The sequence below is a fragment of the Pelecanus crispus genome, chromosome 7 (assembly GCF_030463565.1).
Source record: "Pelecanus crispus isolate bPelCri1 chromosome 7, bPelCri1.pri, whole genome shotgun sequence".
NCBI lineage: Eukaryota > Metazoa > Chordata > Aves > Pelecaniformes > Pelecanidae > Pelecanus > Pelecanus crispus.
The window spans coordinates 35,802,456-35,830,141 of NC_134649.1; the positions used below are offsets into that span (position 1 = coordinate 35,802,456).

Genomic DNA, 27,686 nt, shown 5'->3' on the forward strand with positions numbered 1-27,686 from the left:
CCAGTGCTATAAGAGTTTGGCCAAGCCTCAAATAAAAGATACTGAGTAAGATAAAGCTCATTCTGATTACCAAACAAAATAATTTCCTGTGTTCATTCCACAAACAAAAATATGTTGGAGCTATCATGTAGTTTTGAGCAGACTGAAAGATTCTTGTATTGCAGTCCAGATACTTAAAAATTCTCAGTATCTTTTTCTTTTTTCCCCAGGGGTTAACTACTATATAATATCACCACACATTGTATACTGGCCAAAGTAGATTAACAGCACACAGTTTAAATCTAGCTCTTTTCCTCACGCACTTAAATCAGAGTAATTTGGTAGAGCTCCTAGTTTCTATCTTTCCCAGTGGGTCCCTTAATAATTTGTTTCAATGCTTTATAGTAATCTTGCAGATGGGTTTGGCTTCAGCCTTCAATCAGTATTTTATACTTCACCCAGGAGTCTCAGAGATAAAAAGTTAGATGAGGTTTGCTACCAGAGGAAAAGAGTCAGATGAATGCCATTTTTAAAAGCTGGTGAATTGCTTCTCTGTCCATGAATAACTTTTACTAAGAAATTACTTAAGCAATAAAACTAGAAAGAAGCTAGAGAAGAATGGCCAATTTAACAGTAGTGTTACGAAGTATTTTATATTTGATCTACTTGCATATATGTTTTAGGCCCTAGTTATGTAAGCATAAAAATATGTAAATTTACAGCTGGGAATAAGGTAGGATCTTATAATCTAAGATTAGATTTGCAAGCAAAGTTACCCAGATGTAAAAATAATTGCTATCTTTTGGTATCCTGTCCTTGCTGGAAGTGGTTTTTTGCTTTCTCTGCCATCCTTTTCTGAACTATGACATAAATCTACTCTTCACTTATTGAATTCCTGTGTAAGCAATAGTAGCTCCTAAAGTGTAAAAGCTGAGTGAGGGGTTAGGCATCTCAATACTTTATTAGTTCCTGTCCTAAGTGTGTTTAAGAACTGCATGTCCAGTGCCTTCAAGTGCTTACAGAGCCTAACCCTTGCTTGAGCATTGGGATTTTGGTTTTGTTTCTGCTTATCTGAATTTTTAAGACATGAATGCTTCCAATTCTGGCTTTGCTGCAGAACTTTTTTTTTTTTTATCCAGCTCTTCATTTGATTGCTTTTGGATTTTGTTTTTGCTCTTTGAGTGGAAGTTGTGGAATCGATATAACTAAAATAAATACAGAACCCATAATCAATATGATGCAAATGGTTTGCCTGATGTTTGAAGCCTACGTCTGCTGTCAGACACACAAGATCAACTCCTATTGTCATAAGTAAGGATTTGCACATGTGTCTGAGAATGCAGTATAGCCCAGAAGCTCTTCAACATCTGTGAGTAAGGATGTAATTAAACATTGGAACCGGTACAGGAGCTGTTTGCTCTACTCAAGTGATCCCAGCTAACTTCTACGTAACACTTTTCAACTCACAGTATTTCAGAGCTTGAATGTAACCATTTCTATACTAGAATGACTAAATCAGATCAAACGTTTGCTTGGTTAATTGGTTTTAACCACGGAGAGTAGACATGGTTACTCCTTGTAAAGATTAAAGATAATATTGATATAGCTGCAGCCATAATGAAAGGCTTCCAAAACATAGCTACAAAAATCAAGCCCTGCTAATGAACTGGATGTTTTCCTCTCCTATTTTATTTTTGTGAGATTTAACTATATTGGCTGCAAATTTTGTACTTCAATATTTGGGTATAGTTATCTCTTTGGCTATCACAGCTGTCACATAGCAAGAATTAATCATAGCGCTGAGCTGCTTGAATTCACAGTCTAGCGTGTAAGCATGTGCTGAAAGCAGAAATTCTTTACATCTCTCTACCCATCTGTTGAATAGCATTAGCCCAGAAGTAGATAACGTTGTTGTTACAAGAGTGGTGGCTTCTAGCAGAGGGGCAAGAAAAGCACATGAAAGTACTCTTCAATTGCACCTGCATGAATTCTCAGAACTTAGACTAAGACTTACACCAACAGAGTTACTAGGATTTTTTGTTATTCAAAAGAATAACAGAATTGATTCAGGATTTTATCCCACATAGTTTCCCAAAAGAATCATCTGTAGAAATAACTGGAGTATCCAAGTTGTTATGAGCAAGAATTAAGGAGGCTCAGTGAAGCCTGTGCTAGAAGAAATTTTATAGTGCTACCAATATCTCAAAATCTCTTTGTGATTATGATCCAGTAGTCAATATTTTAAAAAGTTTGCTGTTCTTCAGGAGGATTTTGTCATGCCTGTTTTTAAACACTGTGGTCTACAAAAGCAACTGTGTGATTCACATGAGAACCTTTTAATTTAGAGAGGAGAAAGTCAGGATGGGAATAACCTTCTTAATGCTCAGAGAGCAAGTTTTTTCTTTGGCCTCTCTAGTCTCCCTGTAATCTGCAGAATGTGATTGAAAGTTCCTGCACCACTGGCCCCAGTGATGAATTGGCTGTCTCAAGCACTGACAGGTTTGGTTTATGGTATAGTTGGTCCTGCCCTAAGGGAAGAGAATCAACTATATATACTGCCTTGCAGGTACATTTTCTGTCCTTCTATGATGCTATTGTTGGGGAGTCACAAAAGCAATTTGGAGAATTTTCACAGTATCCCAATGTCTCCTTTCATACTTCATAGAAAGACTTGTGGTTTTCCCTCCCACTTATATGCGTCATGGAAGATAAAAGACCAGATTTTACATTATGCTGATCCTCTCCCAATTTTTTTTTTTTTTTAAATATTCTCATAATTTTTCTTAACCAGTTAGGTTCTTTATTCACAAATCTTCCTAAATACTTTTTTCTTCTTCCACCAAGCAAGGTTTTGTTCTTACACTACTAGGCGCTCTGATTTTGAATGTTCAGCAGAGGGCAGAATTTCCTATGTTATAAACACCTCGGTGTCAAATCAGCTTGTCACTAGAATGTTTATTTTAAATGTGCAATTTACAGTGTAACAGTGACTAGTGATAAAAAAACATAAATTATCATTATTACTATATTACTTTTTCCCCCATGAAGTTGTAGATAAAATGTAGTATCAGCAAATGTTAACACCATATTTCCCAAGACTTGCACCTTATCTTGTTTAAAGAGAAACGGGTAAACATTTTGTTGATAAGATGATAGTAAATATAACTTCCTGTACAGCTGAAAGAGCTAGTTTGAGACATTGAACAAAAAATACAAGATCAAGGTCTCATGTATTTTCCATATGGGGAGAAGAAGGTACAACTGCTGAGTTTGGCTTTCCACTGTGGCCATCAAGAAAAGCTTTGTATCATGGCAAGAGATCATGCAGATAATCATGTGTGATGTAGATTTTTGGTTCACAGACAACATTTATGCAGCAATATGGTGCACTTTGTATGAATTAAGCTACCTATTGTTATGTCTATTGTGTACAATCAGCATGCATCCAGCAAATTTTTAAAATCTTCTGATACAAAATCTTTGCGCAAATAAAACAGGGTGTGCTAAATATTTCACATTTTTTATGCCAGTATGAAGAGGGGAAGAAAAGAAGAAAACCCAACTACAGTAGTGTGGATCTTTCTGAGGTCGAGTGGGAAGACAGAGATGATGTGGTAAGTGATGTGTTTTAAAACTGTGTCAGAAGACATTGTTGCGTCCTACTACTGTACCTGGAAACTGTTTAAGTAGTCATTAGAGAGGTCACCTGCCTGCTCTCAGGAAGGGAAGGACAATAGCCCCTTTTACTTCATTCAGAATTTTATAACTGTTTTGTATTGATTCTTCCTTATATATGCATATACCACAAACACAGACTCTTTGTATCTTTGGTAAAACTCATCACCCTTGCATTCTCCATGCATCCCATTGTGCATTTTTGCTGGATAGCAAATACAGGGCTAGAGAAGGGAACAGAATATCTCTGTAGGGCTGGCCCAGACAACTGCTGAAACTCAGAAATGAAGGAATGAGTTTAACTTCTCTCCATGCGATCCCTCTTTCCTTAATGGAAGTAATGAGAGCTGTTTTTCTTAATGTATAAAATCAAAAAATATCAGACAAATAAACAAAATTGGATTCTTTGACCTCTGTTCAGAGCACAGATTCACTCAAAACTCCTAATTTCAGACATATGGGTAGCTGCACAAGTATGCGTTCTATGTCTATCAGCTGTTATGCACAGAATCCTTTCCATTAAACTCGTTTTTCAGTGCCCCATCTACTCTGTAGTTCACTCGTTATCTTACTCTTTCTTACCTTGCAGGCTTAGCCTTTTCTGCAGTACTGTATCAAAAGCTTTCCTTATGTCCGTGGCTTAACCTTTGCCTGGTCTTTCTGTTACTTCCTCAATAAATCTGATTTGTTAGGCATGATTCGTTTTGTGTGAATCTGTGCTGACTGTCCTTAATTAAATCATAACTTTCCAGGTGTTCCCCTTTCTGTCCTGTAATTTAGTTTTTCCCATAAGTTCCCTACTGCCAAAGTCACGACTGCATGTCTGTATTTTTCATAGATGTCTCCTCAATCCCTTCTCAAATATCAGTACTGTGTTAGCTTCTCTCAAGTCCCTCATACCTCTACTTTTCCAGAGAGGTTTTGAATATATCCACTGAAGGTTCCCATATTTACTTTGTCATGTCCTTCTGGAATCTGGGATGGAGCACGTACAAGTGCCCCTGGAGTCTTGTCAGTCTTTAGATGTACTAATTTCTTGATCCCTGTTCTGACATAAGTCTATATTTTCTTTCTCCCTTACAAAATATATATCTTACATTCCTCCCCCTCTCCACCCCCTTTGTGAATAGTGAAACAGTTCATTTATGTTTTAAGCGATGTCTGTTTCATCAGGTGATAGATTGTCCTCATCCTCTCCTAGGAGGCCATCTTACTTCCTTATTTAAAGTTTTGTGTTGGAGTGCACACCCAAACTTTTTTTTAATGTTTCTAGTATAGCTTTGTGCAGTGTTCTACGCATACACTCTTTGAGGCTTCCTCATTAGATTTTCATATACTAGATTTTCATAGCAGCCTTCAACAATCTTAGTGATCACATTGATTTCATATTTTATACCTTGCCTTCTCTTTTATCTTTGATCACGTATTATTCAACCAGTTCCTCTGCAAATGACCTTTTAAAATTTCCTCTCCCCTTTCAAATGTTATCGCTGCAGTTAAGTACAGCTTTTAAACCTTTATGGTTTTTTTTTTTCTTATTATTTCTCTTTGGGTTTTTTTTTCTTTTTATTTCTTCCAATACATTCTCTGCTTAGTTTTTACAGTTTTAATCCCTCATTTTTAATCATATCTTAGTAGAAAGCCAGTGGTTCAGTTAATGTAACATTGAACTATTTCTATGACATTGACAATTAAGTTTTATTTATACTTGAGATTCTATCTGAGCACACATGAAAGCAAAAGGTCCAGATTCAGCTCTTCCTAAGTATTTTCTTTGTTTGAGACCCCTAAGCTCTGTCACTTTTTCTGAAAATTTCTAGCAAAAATCAAGTTTTGTCTATCTGTAGGCTGTAAAAAGTGTTATTTCACATTTTGATGAGATACATACATACTTTTTATCTGACTCTTTCCCTTTCACCTAAAAAATTGTTAAAAAGTATTTTTTAATTGCAAGATAGAAACAAACAGTGTTTCCAATTGTTCCATCTTTTGAAGGAGAAAAGAAGTTAATCTACATTACAAATAGACTAAATAGAGCATTACATTTATAGAAAAGATCCAGGCCCATTGCCCAATGTGTAAGAGTAAAAAAAAATAGATAAATCATAAATGAAATTAATTTTGATAAATATTTAATACATAATAGAAAAAAACCTAGATAATCTATTGTAGCTTTGGAGGAGCAGTAAACACAATTTTCAGTACTCATGTATAATACAGGTGTGTTGTAGTGAATTCCCTGAATGATCCCCATCAATGCTAATAATTCACTAGTGCATGCCTGAATAAGGAGGCATTCTTTGATAAATAATCCCCCAATAGATAGGTTTTGTAAAACAGACTACAAATCTACTGTTTGATGATTAGTGATCAAATGTTATCTGAAAAAACAGCAGGTTAAATATTGTAGAAAAATGTATTAACATTCCAGATGTTGTCCTAATACTTCAGCAATGCCACACACAAGGGGAGACCTTCATGCAAATAGCTAGACAGGAAAAAATGCCATGTCAAACAAATAATATTTTTACAGCTATTTTTAAAAGTAAGCCTGGTATATCATTACAAGTTTTTTGTGTTTCTGTGAAATAATATGTAAGTCATTTATACCATGTTACTAAGACCTTCAGAGGGGCTGATGGTCAGAAATACTGATGGAAGAATTAAAAGAGAAGGAGATATGAAATAAAGTAATATTGGAGCTACAGGCAGGATCATTATTAGCATTAGAGCTAGAATGAGAATGGAATTTGAAGGAAGTTCTGTAGATTACTGTAATGAAATTCATCTCTTTATGCAACTTTTCTGATGTGAGGATACAAATGAGTGTCCAAAAAGTGTGTGTTATTTTTGTTGATCTTTTGTAATAGGAAATTCTTTAATATTGTTAATTTTGAGTGAAAATGGTAAATATTGTGTAGGAGACTTAAAACTTCGTGAAGTAACTTATTGATTTGAGAGCTACATGTGGCTCTGCTTCACCCAAGGCCTTGGATTTGATGTTCTTGATTTTTTCCAAGCTTGGGTAGTAAAGCATTGTTTATTCAACTGTAGAGGGAAAGAATTAATGTATTCATATAGCTGCTTTTAATAACATAGACTACTACTGGTGTATTTTTCTACCATGAAACACTTATGTGGAAGCTGGTTAAGACCTTTTCTTACTTTTTACCACATTAATTTAATGGTTACGTAGTTTTCCAAGAATATAGAATGATCTCATACTATAGCAGTGAAACTGGCTTGTTAGCAATTATTGGAAGATGTTTAATTGAAGGAGTAATAATGCATATCACTCTGAAGAGGTGAAACAATATGTTTTCTCTAGTCATCCAATAAGGAAAAGGTGGCAGAACTAAGGTTAAATTTTTTTTTCACCATGAAATAGAGTTGGTGTAAACATATATTGATAGTTCATTTTCCAGGTTAACAGTACCTGCTATCTTGCTGTTACTGCATTTTATAAGAAATAGAAATCTTAGCATCAGTTTATTAAACTAACAGTGTCTTCCAGTAAAATTTGGGAATATACAGTACCAAAGACAAGAAGTTTGAATTTGGATGGAAACCTTTTTCTCATTAACTCACTTCTTAAAATTCTTTTATTATAATTTCTAGCTGAATGAAATACTTTTTTCCAAATAAAAAAGACCATGAATGAATGTTTTGGGGCTTGAAGCCAGCAGAGGCAGTACTTATTTTATACATTTGAGGAGTGAGATGAAACTGCAGAAGAGCCGCGAAACCAGATTACAAAGCCAAGAAATGTAATCACAGCAAGCAAAAAAAAAAAAACCAAAGGAAGAAAAGTAAAACTCTAAATCCCACATGCAGACTTGATCTTAAACACTACTGAGAGTTTGGAGGCCCTTTTAGTAAATCTATGACTTGCCTGAGGCTTGTGGGAGGAATGGGTCTTAGACAACTGCAGGCACCAATAGGAGAAAAATGAAAACCATGTTAAAGATAAATGGAACTGTTCTGTAAATGTTAGAAAGTAGATGGTTAATTAAGACCAGCTCTCCAAGTCCAAAACCACAAAACTCAAAATGGGAAAATATTTCCAGAATTGCCTATTATGTACTGTTAAAAAAGAAACAAACCCTACAGTAAAATATATGCTTTATTTTATACATGCCTCCAGCTAAAAATTATTCTTTTACACTCACTGACAGAAGAGTAAGACTGTTAATTCAAATATAGGTGCCCCAGAATTAAATTTAAAGAGCTGAAAAGTTTGCAGTTTTTGATAGGTCAGCCATGCTCAACTTGTTCATGAGAATAAAACCAGATATTTCACTGGAAAGTTTGGTCATTCTCTTTTCACTCCACACTAACTCAAAAAGCCTGCAGAGTGCATTGATATGATTATCTTCACAATTTTTCATTAAAATCTGACAGAATTGCCCTATCTGGTGTGAGGTACCGGAGAACAGGAGATATTTATTCAGTAAGAACACGATGTCCAGAATTGTGTTCAGATAGATAAGCAATGGAAGAGACATAAAAATGCTCATTCTGTCAATATTATTCTGCATTTTGAGTATCCCTGAAGAGGGAGTGTGAATTGATTAGTGACAGTGGAATTTTCCTATCGTAATGAAAATTACAGCTGCAAAAGATTTATAGGTGCTTCTTACCACAAAAAAATCCCACAAGTATAGCAATTTCACTTTGTAATTGAAGATATCCTGAAACAACCACCTTAAAGTTTCTGCTTCTGTGCCGTTAATTAAAAATATAAGCAAACGAAGTTGCTTCTTCCATTTGTAAATCTAAGAACGTTCAAATAAAATACTTCCATATATGGATAGTATAACTGCTAAACAGCAACTTTCTTATTTCTTCCCTAAAATCCTGAACTTAGGCAAATTCAAAACACTAAGGCTGAGGATTTCTCAAAATCCATGTCTTGTCATTCTTCAGTTTCAACCCAGAGACTGCTCTCAGACCAGCTGTGTCAGGGTGGCATGTACTCATTGTTAGGGACACCGCAGGTCATTTTGGCTTGTAGACCTGGGGGACAGTTGTTGGGTTTTTTTTTCACTCTTCATCATCATGGCATGTTCACCTAAGAAAGAGGCTGTGTCAGCTGGGTCTTCTTTCCTAGGGGGCAAATAGTTGTGCTAAGGGAACACTTTTTAGAGGTGACGGTAAGGGAATTTGCAGCACAGATTTGGGAGCTTGAGGCTAGAATAAAGTTACTGAAAAACAGTGTTCGTGGTAATCTAAAAAGTAACAGATATAACTTGCAGAGCAGCAGGTAAATCATTGTGTATAAACCCTTTTCATTTATTTTCTGTTTTCCCTAGCTGCTTTGAGGTTTTGGTTTATATAGTAATGACACCTGTTTTTGAGGGGGATTTAAAAAGTCTTTTGGATGCCTTTGAGAGGGAGAGATCCAGGCCAATTCTTAAAGCTGTGACTGACCTAGGGCTTCCATTACAGAGATAAAATTTATTACCTTGCAAGGAGTGCCTGGGCACCGATGGACAACCGGAGGGAATCACAGAGCACTGCAGCTGTGTGTTCCCATTGAAACAGGTTACTGATCAAATGGGCTGTCATTCTTTTGCTAGTTCTAATTTCAATTTCTGGTGCTAGTTTAGGGTGCACCCCAATGCAGATTATCAAGCAGAATGAATAGTATAGGGTAATTAGGGGTTTCTCTTTTTTGCTTTGTTATTATAATTGTTGATGTATTTAAGCACTGAGACCTGGTCTAACTTCAGCTAAATCCAACTGGGAACCTAGCCCTTATCTTCCTATGCCATAACTGCAGAATAGCAGTCAGTTACACTCTTTATCCCACCTGAGATCCAGATTACTACACAAAGAGCTATTTTACTATGAAGGATGCTGAGAGCTCCTATTTTATGTACCTCAACAACTTGCCTAAAGTTGTGCAGCAGGAGTCAGCTTATACAGTCAATAATAATATCTGTAAGGGGGTGGTTCAGTGGGTAGTAGAACTACTGAAGATGAAGAAATGAATAAAATTAAGTACTGCTGAGGCCAAATGAGTGTACCAGAGAGCTCAGAGTTGAAAGAATTACAGAAAATGCAAATAAAGGAATTGACACACATTTCCTTCATTTCAGCTCCGAAATGCAATGGTGAATCGGAAAACAGGGAAATTCTCCATGGAAGTGAAGAAGACAGTGGACAAAGGGGTACAATGTATAAAATATTATTCCACCTAAGTATAAAGCAGACAGTTCATTTTTTTAACAATTTTTAAGACTGCCATAAATATGATGCACTGCAGTATATTTTTTTCAGTCACTGAATGTAAACATTGCTTGTAATTTTATCAGCGACTAACCAGTTGATCTTTTATATATTTCTTATAGCAAACTAACTTCTTCCCCCCTCCCCTTCTGACTTTCTTGTTCTGAATCTAGAAGCGGGTTTTGGTGATGACAAATGACTACTATTATACAGACATCAAGGGTACTCCATTCAGGTAGAGCCGACCATAATAAATGGACATTTCATCAGACTCATTGGATTTGCATTTGTACAGAGCTTGTGAACTCATTAAAAGCTCATCAGCAAAAGTTGACAATGAAATATCCTTGGACAATGCTGAAAATTGCTAGGAAAAGGAGGCTACCAGCATTCCTTTCAGCTTTTCCAGGGATGGAAAGTTTGTGCAAGCTCATACAGGCAAACTCACAGTGTTTGTCATGGCTTACGTTTCATTAAAAAAATATTCAGTTGAGGTTTACATTGAACGAAAGGCTTTCGCAAGTACTTGGAGAGTTATAAATACTATAATCCATTTAGGTAACTACATATTGAGCCACATTATGATTTTTTTCCACAACAAAACTGTAATGTAAAATGAGATAGTATTTCACTTTCAATTTGAGGTTTGGATATTTTGTTTCTCTGAACTACCTTCAGTGTATTTGTATAACTAAAACTGAGTAAGTCAGCCATGTTATTTTGGCATGCATTTTAGGAGGAGGAAAAAAAAGACGACAGACAGGAAGTCACTTAAAAGATGCTCATATTTGAATTAGAAATAATCCATTAATAAAAGAATACTAACTGTACCTTATGCTTAGAGCAGGAGGCTGATAGTTGCAATACTCAACTGAAATTTTCTTCAATGGAACCATTTCACAGAACTTGAGCTACATTTCCACATAGAGAAAATACAGGCACATTTCTCTGATCTCTAATGCATGTCTTTATTCTTGTTAAAATTCATACATGGGTAGTAAAAATTGGTGGGGTTTTCATTTGTTTTGGGTTTTTTTATTTTGTGGGGGGGTTTGTTGGAGGTTTTGTTTTGTTTTGTTTTGTTTTTTTCCTGTGGCACTGTCATTCTTACCTTATGTTGTAAACAGATGTGAGGCTACATATATGCATGCAGTGCGAGTTCTGATTCTTAGTACAGAAATAAAGTAGGAAAACTGTCCTGCCTTTTTCAGCATGGTGTGTATCTAGTTTTGATGGGTAGGAGTATAGATTCAGGAAGACAGCAGGGGCAGCATTTATTAAAAGATACGCTGTAGTGTCAAAGACGTTTACTGTTCAGCCCATTTCCAGATTGAGATGTTGATTGCAGCATGTGTGCTCTTGGAGCTAGTGCCTCTACGTGTGCTTAAAATATCAGCCCATGCATTTTCAGTCTTACTGATTACTGGCAGGTACCTAGCCTGCCTATAATCCCCTTGAGTGAATGAATACCAGAAGGTATTCTTCGTATGTGTTCAATAGGAAGAGGCATGGGATCCCTCAGCCAGTTCATTAAACTTGAATAGTTTAAATGGTAGACCTAAAACCAAACCAAAACTGGGTATGTAACTGTTGAGAGTTCATGAAGCTGAAGTCAGTGCAAAAAAGTTAAACTAGCTAAAAATATCAATGACAAAAAAATTAGTTCAAGAGGAGTCATGACGCTGTTGTCACACATGAAATTCTTTTCCTCTCAGTAGCTCCATTGATTCCCACATTTACATAGTTTCTCAACAGCTTAGTCTGATTTACAAAAATTTGTCTCCATTGTAAGGCCATGGGCATGTTCAAGGCTCAGCTGAAGAAATCTCATGCTGGGTGAACAGCACTGAGCTTAGAGGGGCTTGTTTATTAGTTTGCCAGAGAATAATGGTTTACTGCAATTCTAAGCACGCATAAATACAGCCGATTGTTGCAGGCACATCAGAACTGAAGCAGCATTGAAGCAGCCAGTTGAACAATAAATATGATCAGTGAGGGTTTGGAAATGAACAGTTTTAAAGTTAATCATAGTACACTAGCTGGAAATGTTGGAAATGAAAATAGCTCTGAATGTCTGTTATTGTTTGTCTCACAGATTTCAAGGTCTGCTTTATTTCTCTGCACAGTTTAGGTGTGGCTCTCTCTAGAGGACATGGAAAATATTTCTTCAGAGGCAATGTAACTGTAGAAGAAGGTAAGATACCTACCTTCTCATGTTGCTTTCACAGTAGTTTTATTGTTGATTTGGTAGACCTGAAGTCTGTATGTTTGTCTGCAGATTCCATAAGGGGATTAGATTTTTTTTTTCCTTTTTTTTTCTTTAAAGATCTTTTACTTCATGGGATTTTTTTCCCGTGTTTATATTAAGCATAGTCAGACTGGTTTTGAGTCATCTTTAGATGGGGATCATCTTCCGTCCTCCTCTTTCAATGTTCCAGAGAATCACTCAGGGTCCAATGTTAATTATTTGTGGTGTTTTCTGAATGAAGTAACCACTGAGAGCACTGTAATGGCTATGGCTTTTTTGTTCACAGACTATACATTATGAAATCTTTCAGAGCTATTACTACTTTGGACATTGTCTACAGGGATTTACATTTTGCATTTTTATAGTAAAAGTAGAAGTAACCAGGGGAAGAAGTGTTCGTTCTTTATGGTTTTACTTTTTGGTAAGTCCACAATTAAAATGAGTGGAGGAGACAACTGTGAGTGGTGATAAAGTTGTTTGGCAACAAGATCAAAACCAAAGGTTCCTGAAGATGAAGGAAGAGCAGAGGCATTTCAGAAGAGTGAAGAGAGGGTTGAGAAGTTTTAGCAGTTGCTGAGCAAGAAATGTTTCAATAGAGGAGTGCTTTCTGATTTTATGCTGGTCTCAATTTCCAATTCTGCTTCTTGTTTTGTCAGTGATGTTAACCAAGATAGTTAATTTCTTCAGGTCTTTGTTCCTCAGCGGTATTGTGGGACATCAATATGTTCCTGTACCCAGGAGAGATGTAAAAATTGCTGTCGTTTGCACAGAAAATACATGTCTAGATAGAAAGCAAACACAGCAGGAGACTTGGAGCTGCTTACTCTGCAGACTGTTCCCAACATACCTCTCACCTATTTTCTTTAATCCGGCCATACATGTCAGCCAGTCTGTCTGATATTTCCTCCCAGATGCATCACCAGAAAAGTTAACATAGCCATAGTTAACTGTTCCTTTTCTTGCACTCTTACCTCCACTGATACTTTGTCACTGACACCTCACTGTCCTACCCAAGGACCGTAATTACAGTTCTAGTTTTGACTTTCCTGCTTTCCTTAATAACTGTAGCTCTGTCATTGTTTCTTATGTACTCAGGGGGTTTAAACCCAGACCCTGCCTTCTGAACCCTGTTTGCTTATTGTCTATTGATAAGGGATTTAAGAGTTTTTAAAATTGCCAAAGTACATTTTTATTGTGCTGTATAACTAATGATATAGTTCTTATTTACAAGCATTTGCGTGACCTTTTAGTACAATAAACCTATTCTGAACGATCCCGTAAATTGGTGTTTGTGTTCATGGGCTGTGTGCTTAGGTTTTGAGGGAATGGTTCTTTTTAAAGAATTTTCTTTTTTAAAGAGAAAGAGAACAATCCTCATGAAAAGAGAAGTATGTATTTTAGCATAAAGACCTATACTAGCCAAATAGGACAAGGGGGTACGAATAGGAGTCTTTTACCATTGTGTATTTCTCTTTGCTCAAGTTTTCCTCTAAACTTCAAATATATCATGTGAGTAATTTGTATAGGTTAAACATATCAGCACAAAAAAAGCTTTTCCTACCTTTTCAGTTTTAGATCTGATTTAGTTGGCTTTTGCCAGTTTGTTAGACACTGAAGTGTATTTGAACATAATTTACTGTGATTTATTACATTGTGGTAATAATGCACTTTTCCAAGAAGGAAGGGTTTATGTTATGGAGTGTATGTAAATAACCATCTGTTACCCAGACTGCTCCCTAAATAACCCATTATTATTCTTGTTACAGGTTTACATGATTTAGAACACCCTGATGTATCTTTAGCAGATGAATGGTAAGCCTTAAACAAAGCATGAAATCGGTGTCTGTTACCCTTCTTGGTTTCATATTGTTTGTGCTTGCTGAGCCCAATTCTTCATGTTTGAAGACAAAGAGAGATCATGCTTATACATATTAACATTTTAATGTTTTGACAACGTGTTCACAGGTCCTATTGCAACACCGACTTACATCCTGAACACCGTCAAATGACTCAGTTAGAAGCAATTAAACGCTACCTCACAGGAAAAGAGCCATTGCTCCAATGCAAGTATTTTGTTAAATATGCATGTTATAGGCTTTACCCCAGCTAAGAACTGTTGTACTGAACCTCCTACAAAATGCAAAGGTATTTAGTTTAACCAGGGATAAACTGAGATTAGATTGCTTGGCTGATGTCACTTTGGAATTTCATTTGGTTTTGAGCTTTTTCCAGGGTATCAATAAAGATATAGAAAATACAAATTTCTGACTTTTATGGTAAACAATATGCCTGAACCAACCATTCAAGTTTCTGTTCAGATGGTGTAGCTATACTGTGCAATATTATTGCTCCATCTGGTTTTATAAGTTAAACGGGATTGGTCTGAATCAATCCTTGGATCACGCCTCTAAAGAATATGCCAGATATTTCACGAATATTTTGTGTATGCAATTAGCATTTCTGAACTGCAAAGCAGAATAAATAAAAAAAAAAAATTCAGGTGGATAAGTGCCTGTTTTGTCTATTTGCAGAAACGTAGAGCTTTTGTAACTGTTAGTAGACCTAATTGTCATGTGCAAATATGAGCATTAGATAATATGTACATGAATGTGGTACATGAAAAGAGAATAATGGAGAATAATTTTTTTGTTTTTAATCTAAAATTGTTGTTAGTGCAATGAAATAATATATGAAAAACTCCATTGTGGTAAAATACCACATAATATTACATAGTAAATGCTTAATAGTGCAAAAAGTTTGAATGCATATCACATAAAATATAGCACAGTGTAAAAAATTACTGTTTATTCATCTAAAAAAAATCCTCTCTGTATGCACGTATGTTTACTGATTTTAATATATTGTAATAGGTGATAAAGAATTGATCCAGGAAGTCCTGTTCGATGCAGTCGTGAGTGCACCAATTGAAGCTTATTGGACCAGTCTAGCATTAAATAAATCAGAGTAAGCAAGCTTTGTGTCAGTCATTATGTGTCAGTCATGGGTCAATTTTTAACCGTTATGTTGGTGAACTGGTGGAATACCTAACAAATCCTGATATGCATGAAAATATTATATTAACCATTTGATCCTAAATACCAGCAATTTTGAGTTCAGTTTTAAGTGCTTATGTTGCAATGTACATCATGATGATTAGTTGTAACGTTACCCAATTTTCACAATATAACTAATGAAATCGTATACTAACTACAACTTACAGTTCTGAGAATTTCTAACAAATGGTTTAGAGTATTTGAGAAATTTAACACAAAATTTACCAAAATTGTTGATGGAATTGGTAATTTATGACAGAACCAATTATACATAGAACAACGTGCACAGGTGGAATAAATAATTTCTTTAATCCTTTTTTTATTGTTGTTGTTTTTGTTTTGTTTGTTTTCCAGAACTCACTGGGATCTAGGTTCCTGTTATAGATAGTCAGGAAATTAGCTGGTCCTTTTTAGAGTTTCTATGTTTTACTTACTTCATTTATGTATGATGTACTAAGGTGTTAAGTAACAAGATGTTATATATATTAAAGAAAACATGTGTTAAGATTAGCAGTTTGCTAATACTGTGGTTGAAGGCCAATTCTGGAGATTATCCTGATCAGATTTTTCTAAATTTGAACCATTTTTTAAAAGCTAAATGAAAAAAAGTATTGCCATAAAGCACATACTCATACTGAATGAGTAAAATCGATGTGATAATATCTGATTCCTCAAACTAAGGATAACCCAGTCTCCTCTTAGAAGAGAAAGATAAGAAATTGTTGCATGCTAATATACCATAGACATTGATGAATATATATAAAGGTATAAGGTTCCTTGGAATCCTCCTACACAGTGAAATAACAGATCCAGTAAACACAAAGATGACTGCTGTGGAGGAATGCTAGTGGGGAGGCTTTTAATCCCCTTTCATATTCTGACTTACACTAATGAGGCAGGCCATTTATTGAAGAATGAAGTATGAGACAGCAAGATGGCTAAGACTGTGGTCCCTGGTTTTGTGGTGATATGACTGAAGTTCTTGTAGCCATATGAGAACTAGTTTTAAAGTGGCTAGCTTGGTACTGATACCAGTGCAGCAACAGAGTTCAGCCTGAGCTACCTGCCACATTTTTTTCCTAAGGTCTAGAGGCTAAAGCCTATACTGACGGCAGCTGTATTTGACTCCGAGTGAGCTGTTTGAAATCTAGCTTAGTTTTTGCTTGCTTGAGCAACAGTCACACCTATGACTTGAAGCGTAGATGTACTGCAGGAGTGTTGAATGGACTGGGAGCAAGTTCTGGAATTCCTGCCCATCTTGAATCATTGGGTGCCAGGGGTTATTAAATAGTTGGTATGTAGCTATGCCACACCTTTTTATTCTACGGCTTACATATAATCCCTCCCCACAAATCCTACCAAATTTACTGGCTTTGACTTTTTAGTGACTCTTGGTCTAAATAGCATTTCTGCATTGTATGTTTTCCAAACCCACGTGACTTTAACTTAAAAACCAGCATTTAAAAAATAAATAACGGAACTGTACTTAAAAGAATCTTTCTCAAAAATGTCTACACTTGTACTTTCTGTGACCAGTAATGTAGCTTTATCTGTTTACTGTCTGGAAATATTATCTTTGCTTGTGTTCTGCTCTATTTCAGAAACTCTGACAAGGGAGTGGAAGTTGCCTTCCTTGGAACACGGACTGGACTATCTCGTATCAACCTGTTTGTGGGTCCGGAACAGCTTACTAATCAGTAAGTAACAAAGCTATGCTTGGCAGCCATATAAGAAAAGAAAAAAATGTTCATTTTTAGGAAGCCCATTTACTGTTTCTTCCAGCGTTTTACGCTGACGCACTGAAATACATAGAACAAGTTAGAAAGATTTTATAGGATCCCTTAGATTCTTTCTTCAACTGGAACATATAGAACAATGAGCTGTTTTACACCTGTAGCCCATACATTTACTTTCCCCCCCAATCCCTCGGAGTTAGCCTCAGATCTTTATTCTTTAGAGCAGAAGTATGAATATGCCACATCTGCAGATGATGATTTTTCTTTTTTTTTACTGTCCCATCTAAAAACAAATATCTGTAGGGTTTTTCAGGGATTTTGCATCATTGTTGAGGAAAATGTTTTGGTGTTGAAATAAAGGCAAGTGGCAGAAGTAGACTGGGTGAAAGAGCAATCAGGAGATCTCATCATTCAAGAGTTTCCTGTTTTGTTTGGAGAAGATGTAATCTAGTGGAGGTACAGGTTCCTTAAAATGGAGAGCTATAAAATAAGGTCCCATAATTAATGACTTTTTCAGGTAGCAGTTTGATTGTGTCAGGTGAATCTATAGGCATTATGCATGTAAAAGAAAATCTGCACTTGATGTTTATGATAAACTAAGTTTATTGAATACAAAATTATATGGTGCTTATCTGACTACAAAATATTGTTGTAGTGTGAGTAGCCTGACAGGTGAGATCAATAGCACTGCAATTTGTGACTGTCAGACAGCAAACTAGGACGATAGCGTGGAGACCATACTTGCTCTTTTCACTGACACAAACTTTCCTCTGTCAACATTCCTTGAGATTATTGAAGAATAAAGTACAGAATTGTCCACTATCACCCCTTACATATTATTTGGAAAGTAGGCTGTTAAATGACATTTTCTTCATTACTTAAGAGTGAATGCCAGTGGCAGCAAACTCCAGTTTCCATATCTCCAGTGCCTTTTCAACTTTGTATAGTTCACAGTTCTTGCATTGTGCTGTGAGAAAAAGGCCTTTTAGACTAAGCATTTTTATTTGTACACATCAGTACAAATGTTTTTATTGGCACTCAGAGGCACTATTTTTTTTTTAGTACTTTTTCTATCCTTCACAACAAAAGCAATAAAGCAATTGCAAGTGTGTCACAAATACCTATTAGGGGCTAAAGTTAACCCTTTTGTTGGACAAATGGTATTAGAAAAATTGCCCCAAACCATTTTATTTCCCAAAAGATTGCATTTTTTTTTCTTGTCTTTCAAAGCTAGAAACTATTGTGTGCCATGCAACAAACAACAAATATTTTCTTTCTCTCTTCTTTCTCAAGAGATTTCCTGACAGCTGAAGATAAGGAGAACATTTTTAATGCTGACCATTTTCCACTCTGGTACAGAAGAGCTGCTGAGCAAATACCCGGGAGCTTTGTCTATTCAATCCCATTTAGTACAGGTCTATAATTTTGTTATTCTCTAAATGCTGAGTCATATATGATGCTGAAAGGATTCCAAATATGTCAGTATTAAGTGGGCTCTGTAGCTAATCTTAAATGTTAATCTAAAATATGCATTGAAATTTGCAGCTAATTTACTGGTCCTTTGACCAGGTGCATCTTTTACAGGGCTTCAAGTGAAGCCTCAAGATGTGGTGTAACAGTTTTCATTTAATATTTGCACAGGTTGAACTTACAGCCTAGTATTTTAAGCAAGACAAGTCCAACAGAGGAAGTGTCCACATTAAAGAGAAGCCCTACCAGTTGTCACCTTTGTTGCCACTTTTAGCAGAGCAGGCAAAAACTGATTACTCATTTCAGTGTTTTAAACTTTTGGGATGCTGGGGAATTTTAAAATGGCAATGCCTGTACGTTCTGTGTATGCATAGAACATGATGTTGGCTGTCTTATTTTCTGAGCACTAAATCCACATGGACTGTTATTTCAAACCAGGGAGAAAAAAAGCTCATTTTCCTCGTTCTGCAATATGTTATTTCAATTTGATTTTTTTTTTCTTAATACACCCTGCAGAAACTGCAAACAAAAGCAATGTAGTGACAGCCAGTACTGCTATTCAGCTTTTGGATGACAGAAAATCTCCAGTTGTTGCAGGTAAAATTGTAGTTTATTTGTTTTGTTAATTTTTGTTTAAAGCAGTTTATGAGTGCCTCACTTTCTCTTTTGGGCTAGCAGGAATTTAATGTAGGAATATAATCTTTTAAGAAGAGAGGAGAAGGGAAAGGTGCAGTTGCACTTCTAAGATATAATTGAATGACTTAGTGTAGAGAATGCTTAATGCCTCCTCTCCCTAAGAACTTGATCCTTTATTAATTGACTATCCAAGCTCCCTGTGAGCTACAGAGTTTGACTTCATGGAAATAACCATTATCAGAGAAGCATTTTTAGTTGACACAATTCTATATCATCGTAAATCAGAATATATTATGTAAAGGAAAAGGAAATATAAAAAAGGACTACCTGATGTGCAAAGGTTCCACCCAGTCTTCAGGTTTGAAAATCCTGTCCTATAACAAATGATACGAAGTAGTCATTTTGTCTAGATTATAAAAGATGTGATTTGATCAGAGCATATAAATTGAATAACAAAGCTCTACAGTCTATCAGCCAAGAGTATAACAGTACCTAAAGACTAAATGGTGAAGTTTGACAACTACACATTAGATACAAAACATACAGATTTAAAAATGAGAGTAATTTGTTTTTAAATTGTTCAGTGTTCCTCTCTGAAGTTCAGATGCCTTTCTGAACAGTTTTCTCTGGTTCCCAATGGTTACTGACTTTGAAGAAGGAATTAATTTAGAGAAGTCTTATGGTTTATTATACAAGAAACTGAGCTCTCTTATCTCAGGGAAAATTAGCACACAAAGCAAGAACCATCCTATTTTTCTCCTATTTAAAATATGATTAAAAATACAGTAAGATAGAATCATAGAATCACTTAGGTTGGAAAAGACCTATAAGATCATCAAGTCCAACCGTTAACCTAGCACTGCCAAGTCCACCAGTAAACCATGTCCCTAAGTGCCACATCTACATGACTTTTAAATACCTCCAGGGATGGGGACTCAACCACTTCCCTGGGCAGCCTGTTCCATCACAACCCTTTCAGTGAAGAAATTTTTCCTACTATCCAATCTAAACCTCCCCTGTCACAGCTTGAGGCCATTTCCTCTTGTCCTATCGGTGAATACAATCCTGAAAGAGCAAGAATGTGCCAGATAATTGGGAAATCTCTAATCTGTTTCCTCAAACACAGAATATCTCCACTGATAATAATAGATTTTATAAGGTCAATAGGAAAGCACTCTTCTGACTCCAGTTTGCATGAATACATTCTTCACAACTTACTGAACTCTTCCATAATATAACAGGAAATCCTAATTATGACTTCATACTCCTGTTAAAGCATAAAACAGCATTTATAAACTACTGTCGATGCGGATATCTGCAAATTGCTGAAGCGTTTTCACTATACAATGAAGAAGGGTGACGTTACTTCTAGAATGCTCCATCATTTGGAGTTAGCAAAAGGCTCATCATGCACTTTACCATCACCTATAAAGTGTGTAGGGTTAATAGGCATCCTAAAATTTATTCTTTCCTTGCTAGTGTTTGCAATTTAGTGTTGACTTTGAGGAGGTATCACACATAACCAACTCCAATACTGTGTCAACAAGGTTTGGGTTTGGTTTTTTGTAGTAATTCTAAAAGAGAGAGGCAGATGTTTTGTCCATTTACCCAATAATTATGTGTAATACTGAACATTCAAAATTACTTGGGTCCCATACTTTCTGTCTAAAATAAAGGCAGGGTCTTCAAAGCTTTTTAATACCAAAGCATGTAAAAGATTTCCATGATATCTGTAAATGCAAAATGCCATGAAAAATATGAGCAGTGTATTTACATTCTGAAGCACATCAGTGTTTTTTTACTTTTATTTCTGTAAACTTTAGAAACTGTGCGCTAGATTTTTTTTTTTTTTTTCAGTATGAAGTATTTTTAAGAATTTGCTTTGAATAATTTTACCCTTCCCTCTTGTATGGTTGCATGCTTTCACTTTTTTTTGGGGGGGAGGCCTCTTTGGATCTGTACAAACCATTTTCCCTGAAAGTGTCACTCAGCCAGATACAGCCATTCAGAGACAAACAAGTATATGCATTGTTCATGTCCTCTTTAAGTTGGAGATCATAAATGCAACTTGTCAGTCCTACTTTTTCTGTCAGAAAACTTTCAACAAAGTGCCCAGCATCTAGTTCAATATTTAGGTTTTATTATAAGGTTGACAATATTGTGTTTTAAGCATAACGGATTTGGAGGCAGAAACTAGACCAGTGGTAAATAGGAGAAGTTTGAAGTTTTTATTAGACAGACTTGGGAGACTAAAGTAAGATTATGGGTAACATTTTCAAATACCTACATCGAAGTTCAAAATTGGCCAAAATGTTTCATTTTAATTTGTGTGAAGTAAGTATTCCTCATCCCCATTTGGTCTGAGAGGATTACAGAAAGCAGCAGGATGGGATACACATTTCATGTAAAATCACTCTGTTCCCTAGAGGGATTTGGCTGAAAATAAAACTGCCAGAATGTTGTTTATTACAGATCAGTACAAGAATTTAAAACTGGCAGAGAGAAACTAGAACATTATTATAAAATGGAAACCTGAGTTAGACCTGCCCACAAGGGGGAAAAAAGGAACAAAACCAACTCTTACTACAAAATCTGCAGTCTCTTCTATTTTCTTTGTAATTTTTTTTATTATGTTTTTTGTAGAAAAACATCAGTTATAACAGACTTCATATGCAAATCTACACTGTCTTATTGCATGTAGGGAAGACTCAACTGTTTAATATAGGCAGAAAATCCTAAAATCAATGAGTCTCCAGACTGTTACTACAGAGAACTTGAGTGTCACTGCTGCTGTTTCTCCACCTGTACCTACTAGTACCAGTTCACTATCAGAATGTGTTTGCTTATTGGCAAAAAAACACGTAATTTGTTTTTAAAATCCCTCCTGCCTCTTTCAATTGAGATTGTGATTTTTTAACTTAAATGAATGCAAATTCCTATAGAAAGTGTGGAAGAAGGAGCTAAGACTTTATAAGTGTAGCAGCATAATATTTATTACTGTTTATAGAGAGTTCAATTTATTTGCAAAAGAGAAAGGAACAATAGTACTGAATGCAGGGGTTTTTTTTAGATTTAACCACATTTATGCTCCAAATTGCTTTGTCTTAATGTTCTCTATGACCATGTCTCCTATATCAAGTTTACATTGACATGTTAAGTTTCTTCAAACTGTCCATATTACAATGTGAATGAGACTAAAAGATGGTGGAATTTTATTTTTTCATTCTTCTCAACATGATCTAAAAAGTGTAGAATCATTCTAGTCTTGAAATTCCATGACATTCTAAGATCAGCATTCCTTTCGGTGACCAAGATGAAGCCAATCAATATAGGATATCTGAATTTAGGTAGTAATCTACCTGTTAAAGATGAGGCAAATTAAGACTGAATTATCTCTTCTGATGCTCGTGTGAAAGGCAGTACATTTCACATTAACTGTTGATACAATTCAGCATCACAGTCTTGTATTCTTTGATATTGCATGATGAGTGAACTCATTTCAGGTCCTTTATTTGAGTCTGTACTTCCAAGTAGTGAATATATGGGCATCTGGATAAGTGTAGCATAGGATTTCTATGTGTTATGTACATGTTTCTTCTTTTTTTCCAATTTTTGGGGGAAAGGTGATGGTTTCATCATTATGATTTTGTTTAAAATAATTTTTTAAAGATACTGCTTACCTACACAGTTCTGGGCAAGAGATGGGGACAGAATCAAGCAAACAAAAGTCGTCATGGAGTAAAGCAGGCTCTAAAAAATGAAAAATGTTTCTCTCTTGAGATTTTGAGAGAGTTGAGAGAGTACATGAACCTTCATATATGTACTTCTCTATAGATGCATTTTAGCTCAAAAGCTACGATACAATATAGGACGTTAAAAGCCCTTTGTGTTGAGAGAGGCCATCACTGTTCACAGCAAACATAAAAATCAGCCCCTTGGGATGTTTAATTAAAGATAACAGCACTGACATAATCTTCTTAGGGCAAAAATTTGTTAATGAACACTGAAGAAAATGTCTGATGAAAATTGTCAAGACCTCTTAACTTTTCTTCAAAGAACAAGCAGAACCGGGGATTTCAAGCCTCATTGAAAAAGTCCATAGCAGTGATTAGTAAAAAGCTCTGGACACCTAGTCAGAAGAACGAAGGACTAAATCATACACAGGCATAGTCTTTAGTCTCGTAGTCATTTGAAATTTAGAGTTTGAAGGAGGTGAGGAGAAATAGTCCATTCTTGTTTAATACAAGGCTGCTTAAAAATTCTGAAATCAAGTACAAATTTTCCTTAATTCTTTTGTGCTTGTTTTTGTGCAGACTAGTTATATACATGAATGGTTGAGGTTGGAATTGACCTCTTGAGATCATCTAGTCAAATCCCATTGGACTAGATCTTGAGCCAGAATCTTGAGCTAGAGCAGGTTACCCAGAACTGTGTCCATTCAGGTCTTGGAATGTCTCCACAGACGGAGAGATTCTCTGGGAAACCTCTGCCAGAGTTTGACTACCCTCTCAGTAAAAAAAAAAAAAAAAAGTGTTTTCTCTTTCTTCTGAAATCAGGTCCATGTTGCAAAGAGGCATGCAAATTTACCACAGAAAGACCATGAAACGTGCCTGTATTTCTAGTATTGCAGACATAGAACAGCAGTATGATACCATGTGAACATGAGTAATCTTAAAGATTAATAAGATTACTGAGTGTCTGTACATCACAGTGTGCTGGTTTTGGCTGAGGTAGTTAATTTTCTTCATAGTAGCTAGTATGGGGTTATGTTTTGGATTTGTTCTGGAAACAGCGTTGATAATACAGAGATGTTTTAGTTATTGCTGAGCAGTGCTTACACAGAGTCAAGGCCTTTTCTGCTTCTCACCCCACCCCACCAGTGAGTAGACTGGGGGTGCAGAAGAAGTTGGGAGGGGACACAGCTGGGACAGCTGACCCCAACTGACCAAAGGGGTATTCCACACTATATGACATCATGCTCAGCAGATAAAGCTGGGGGAAGAAAAAGGAAGGGGAGAATGTTTGGAGCTATGTTGTTTGGTCTTCCCAAGTAACCATTACGTGTCATGGAGCCCTGCATTCCTGAAGATGGCTGAACACCTGCCTGCCGATGGGAAGTAGTGATTGAATTCCTTGTTTTGGTTTGCTCGCGCACACAGCTTTTACTTTACTTATTAAACTGTCTTTATCTCAGCCCATGAGTTTTCTCACTTTTACTCTTCTGATTCTCTCCCCCATCCCACAGGGGAGGGAGGGAGGGAGTAGCTGTGTGGTGCTTAGTTGCCAGCTGGGGTTAAACCATGACACACAGTCTTTTCATTTTAACAAATGGCTACGCTGTCAGTTGCAAAGGACCTAAATACATAGATTTGAAAAATAAGCATATAAAAAGATGGTACTACTCTGTAACCTAGTTTGAATGTCATCAGCATGACAGTTCTTTCCATGATGGAAAGGTTGCAGTAGAAAATGGTTTAAAATTGTTAGATATAACTAGATAGGAAAAGCAGGTGGTTTTTTATTACTATTGCCACCTATCGATAAAAATATAGAATCACAAAGAAGTTTTGTTTCTGTGGTACCAAAGTATGAGGAAGGAATATCTGAAGCGGCTATATATTTGTTTTCTGCCAAAATATTATCTATATGATCAGTTTTGTATTGGACTTCTATTTATCAAAGTTGAAATTAGGACGTAGAAAACACTAAATCAGTTGTCCCTGTACACATGCTTTTCTGTGGTCTCTCAATCAAAATCAAGTAATATTTTAATTTGTTCATTTTAAAAACATAAAAAGCTTTATCAATACAGGCAGATCTGTAGTTTCTGAAAAGAAGCAAGCCCTCATTGCTCTATGTCAATTTAACTGGAATAGTAGATTAACAGAAGCTCAGTGTAACTAAATTAGAGAGAAATGAAAGTCTTCCAGTAATCCAAAGATTTTTCTCTTATTCAGTGTAATTCTGTAAAGAAAAGAAATCCATGTTGTTCTTATGTACAGGCATCTTTACAGTCATTTTATGTCAAAGAGTGATAGCTGGGGATGTGCATTCAAGCTTTGTCACAGCTCTGTGAATCTACCCTGACTGATTCTTTTCTGCTGAAGCTACATAGAAAGAATGACTGCAGTAATTCCTATTCGGACAGAAAAGAAAAATCAGTGCAGAAGGAACCCTGCTTTTCGTCATAATTGCAAGCTTCTTGATTTGTGTTTTTGTTTTTTCTTCTGTGTATTAAGCATTCCTCATACAGATGGCCTGAAGATCAGCCACTCTCAGAATCTTATCTGGCAAAGATTATGTAAAAGCCTACAGCTCTTATGAGAATACTAGACCCATAAGGATCAGATTCTCCTGTTCATGAACATGTTGAATAATAGTTATACTTAGTATGTAGTTCTTTGAAGATAATAGATTTACTGTTAATTTCAGAATTATTAAGGATGGCCAAATTTTTCTCACAGCCATTATTTTCTGCTGCCAAGCAGTAAAAGCTGAAAAGAAAATGGGACATACTTTCTACCACCCACAATTCATATCTTTATATAGTGTCTTGTCTTCATATAGGTATGTGACACAGAAGGTTCCAGGGAATCTGTCCTTATATGCATGGCAGGTGCATTTACTTCCGTAGTAGATGGTGCCATAACACACGGGCACAGTAAAGTGTTAGGTTACTCCCTGTTCTCTGCCACACAGTAATGCTGTGAGACTAATAGAAATAATTTATCACGTAAGAGATTTCTTGGAAAGAAACATGTCCGTATGGCTTAGCAGAATAAAAACCCCACCTTTTAAAATAGTACTATTGGTTTCTGCTAAAACTGTAGATCATGCTAAGTGTCATTTTAAGTATATATTATTTATATTTAAATATACACTAAAATATATATGTTTAAAATATAATAAGCAGGCCTTTGTAGTCAGATGTAGGAGGTGTTACTGAATCTGAAGAAAAGGCAGCCTAACCCTCTTCTATTCACTGTTTGATTTTAAATGCTTTTACCAAAAATCCTTATTATGCAAACAAGGAATTTTATGTTTTATACCAGCAAACAAATTGTCTCAAATAAAGTCCTTTCCAGTATTTAACTTTTCAAAGCTGATCCTTTATTTTTATAACTAGCCCATATACAAGTTCAAGTTATTTTCCTCTGAACCCTGGTTAGAGAGAGATTTTTTTTGCAAGTGTCGTCATCCATCACCTTCATTGTTCTCCTTTTTATGTCATTTTAAGAACAGACATTAGTATAACAATAAATTTAGTTATTCCATGTTAAATATTCCTAGTCAACAAGCTAAAAGCCATCAGGTACTTTGAATGACACTGTTTGAAGATTTAGGTTCTTTTTTTGTTTCCCATCCATAAGCTAAAGAAGACATGGTGAAGATTTCATTTCATCACTAATTTGGCAATTATGGCATGCAATTTTGAATGCCTCTATTCTGGCCAGAGGAAAGTGACCCTGATGATCCTGTTGTTTAAGATATTTCAAACTGTGCCTTGAAAACAGGAAAGATCCAAAATCTCATATTACTTTTGAAATACAAATCTGTCTTATTGAGGCTGGTCTCACTTCAGTTTTTTAATCTTCCTGTTTGAACAAGCCTCTACAGAATGGCAATTTGAAAGAAAAATTTGTGAGTATACTAGTTTTCCAGTAACTAGAGGCTTCTGGTAATCTAGGCTTTAAGTAAGGAAGATTCTTTTATAATTTCGTGGAGGAAAATGTGCACATTGTATCTGAAAATAAATGCCTTCACAACACAAAAATCACAGAAATTTTGTTCTTCATCCCCTTTTTCCCTTTTTTTTTTTGTGTGTGTGTGTGTGTGAATAATTGTATATATGCGACCTCAAAACTCCATTCAGGGTTTTTTTGAGTGAATTCAAATGGAGTTTGCATGCACATCTCTCTTTGAACAAGATCCCAGAACATGCTGTGAAAAAGTGACTCCCAATAACTTAATCAAAAGTAGTTTGAACTACTGGTATTTCTAGGAGTGGCAGGTACTGTAACTGTTTCACAAATAGTTAAATCTGCTATTGTTACAATAGCACATAGAGTAAATACATCTGCTGTGTACTGCTTATACTTTTTTTTTCCTTTTTTCTCACATGTTTTGTTTTGGTATTACTATATTATTAAAAAAATTCAAGCAAATGTCACTGTCATACACAGTCCTTTAAAATTTATGATATCATATATAAAATTGCATTTTAGTATGAAGGCCTAAGGGAAAATTAATGTTTCATCATAATGACACAGCAACCAAATTTTTGAAGCATTCTAAAATAGATGTTTTCCTTGTCAGGCAAGACAGTGATTTACTTAATCTTTACTCCACATTATAAGCCGCAGGAGATTATATTCAGTAGTAGCGTTTAGCAAATCCCTCAAAATGCTTTTCATGCTTTGGTGGAGAAGCACTAGTTTATGTTTTTCCAGATTTTTTTGTTCATTTTGAATATTATCTTTGTATTCATAGATCTAATATTAATATATAGACTAATGTGTATAGAAAATTAAAATGTGTATTTGTGCAGTCTAACGTTAAACAACTCATAGACTTAGCTTAGAAGCCATGACTTGGGAAACATAGTTTGTAGGTAATGCGTGGAGAGAGGTAAGAGGTCCAGAATGCTTCAGAACGTGG

At 35.7% G+C, this 27,686-nt stretch overlaps 1 protein-coding gene across 1 annotated transcript in view; it reads left to right on the forward strand.

Annotated features, from left to right (window-relative positions):
• CACNA2D3 (calcium voltage-gated channel auxiliary subunit alpha2delta 3) overlaps positions 1–27,686 on the forward strand; it is a 480,096-nt gene that overhangs the window by 370,765 nt on the left and 81,645 nt on the right. The window contains exons 18-27 of the mRNA XM_075713919.1: positions 3,510–3,593; positions 9,756–9,827; positions 10,059–10,120; positions 12,012–12,079; positions 13,900–13,945; positions 14,099–14,196; positions 15,004–15,097; positions 16,788–16,883; positions 18,216–18,337; positions 18,909–18,989. Coding sequence (XP_075570034.1) covers positions 3,510–3,593; positions 9,756–9,827; positions 10,059–10,120; positions 12,012–12,079; positions 13,900–13,945; positions 14,099–14,196; positions 15,004–15,097; positions 16,788–16,883; positions 18,216–18,337; positions 18,909–18,989 — 823 coding nt within the window. The remainder of the gene's footprint in view (positions 1–3,509; positions 3,594–9,755; positions 9,828–10,058; positions 10,121–12,011; positions 12,080–13,899; positions 13,946–14,098; positions 14,197–15,003; positions 15,098–16,787; positions 16,884–18,215; positions 18,338–18,908; positions 18,990–27,686) is intronic.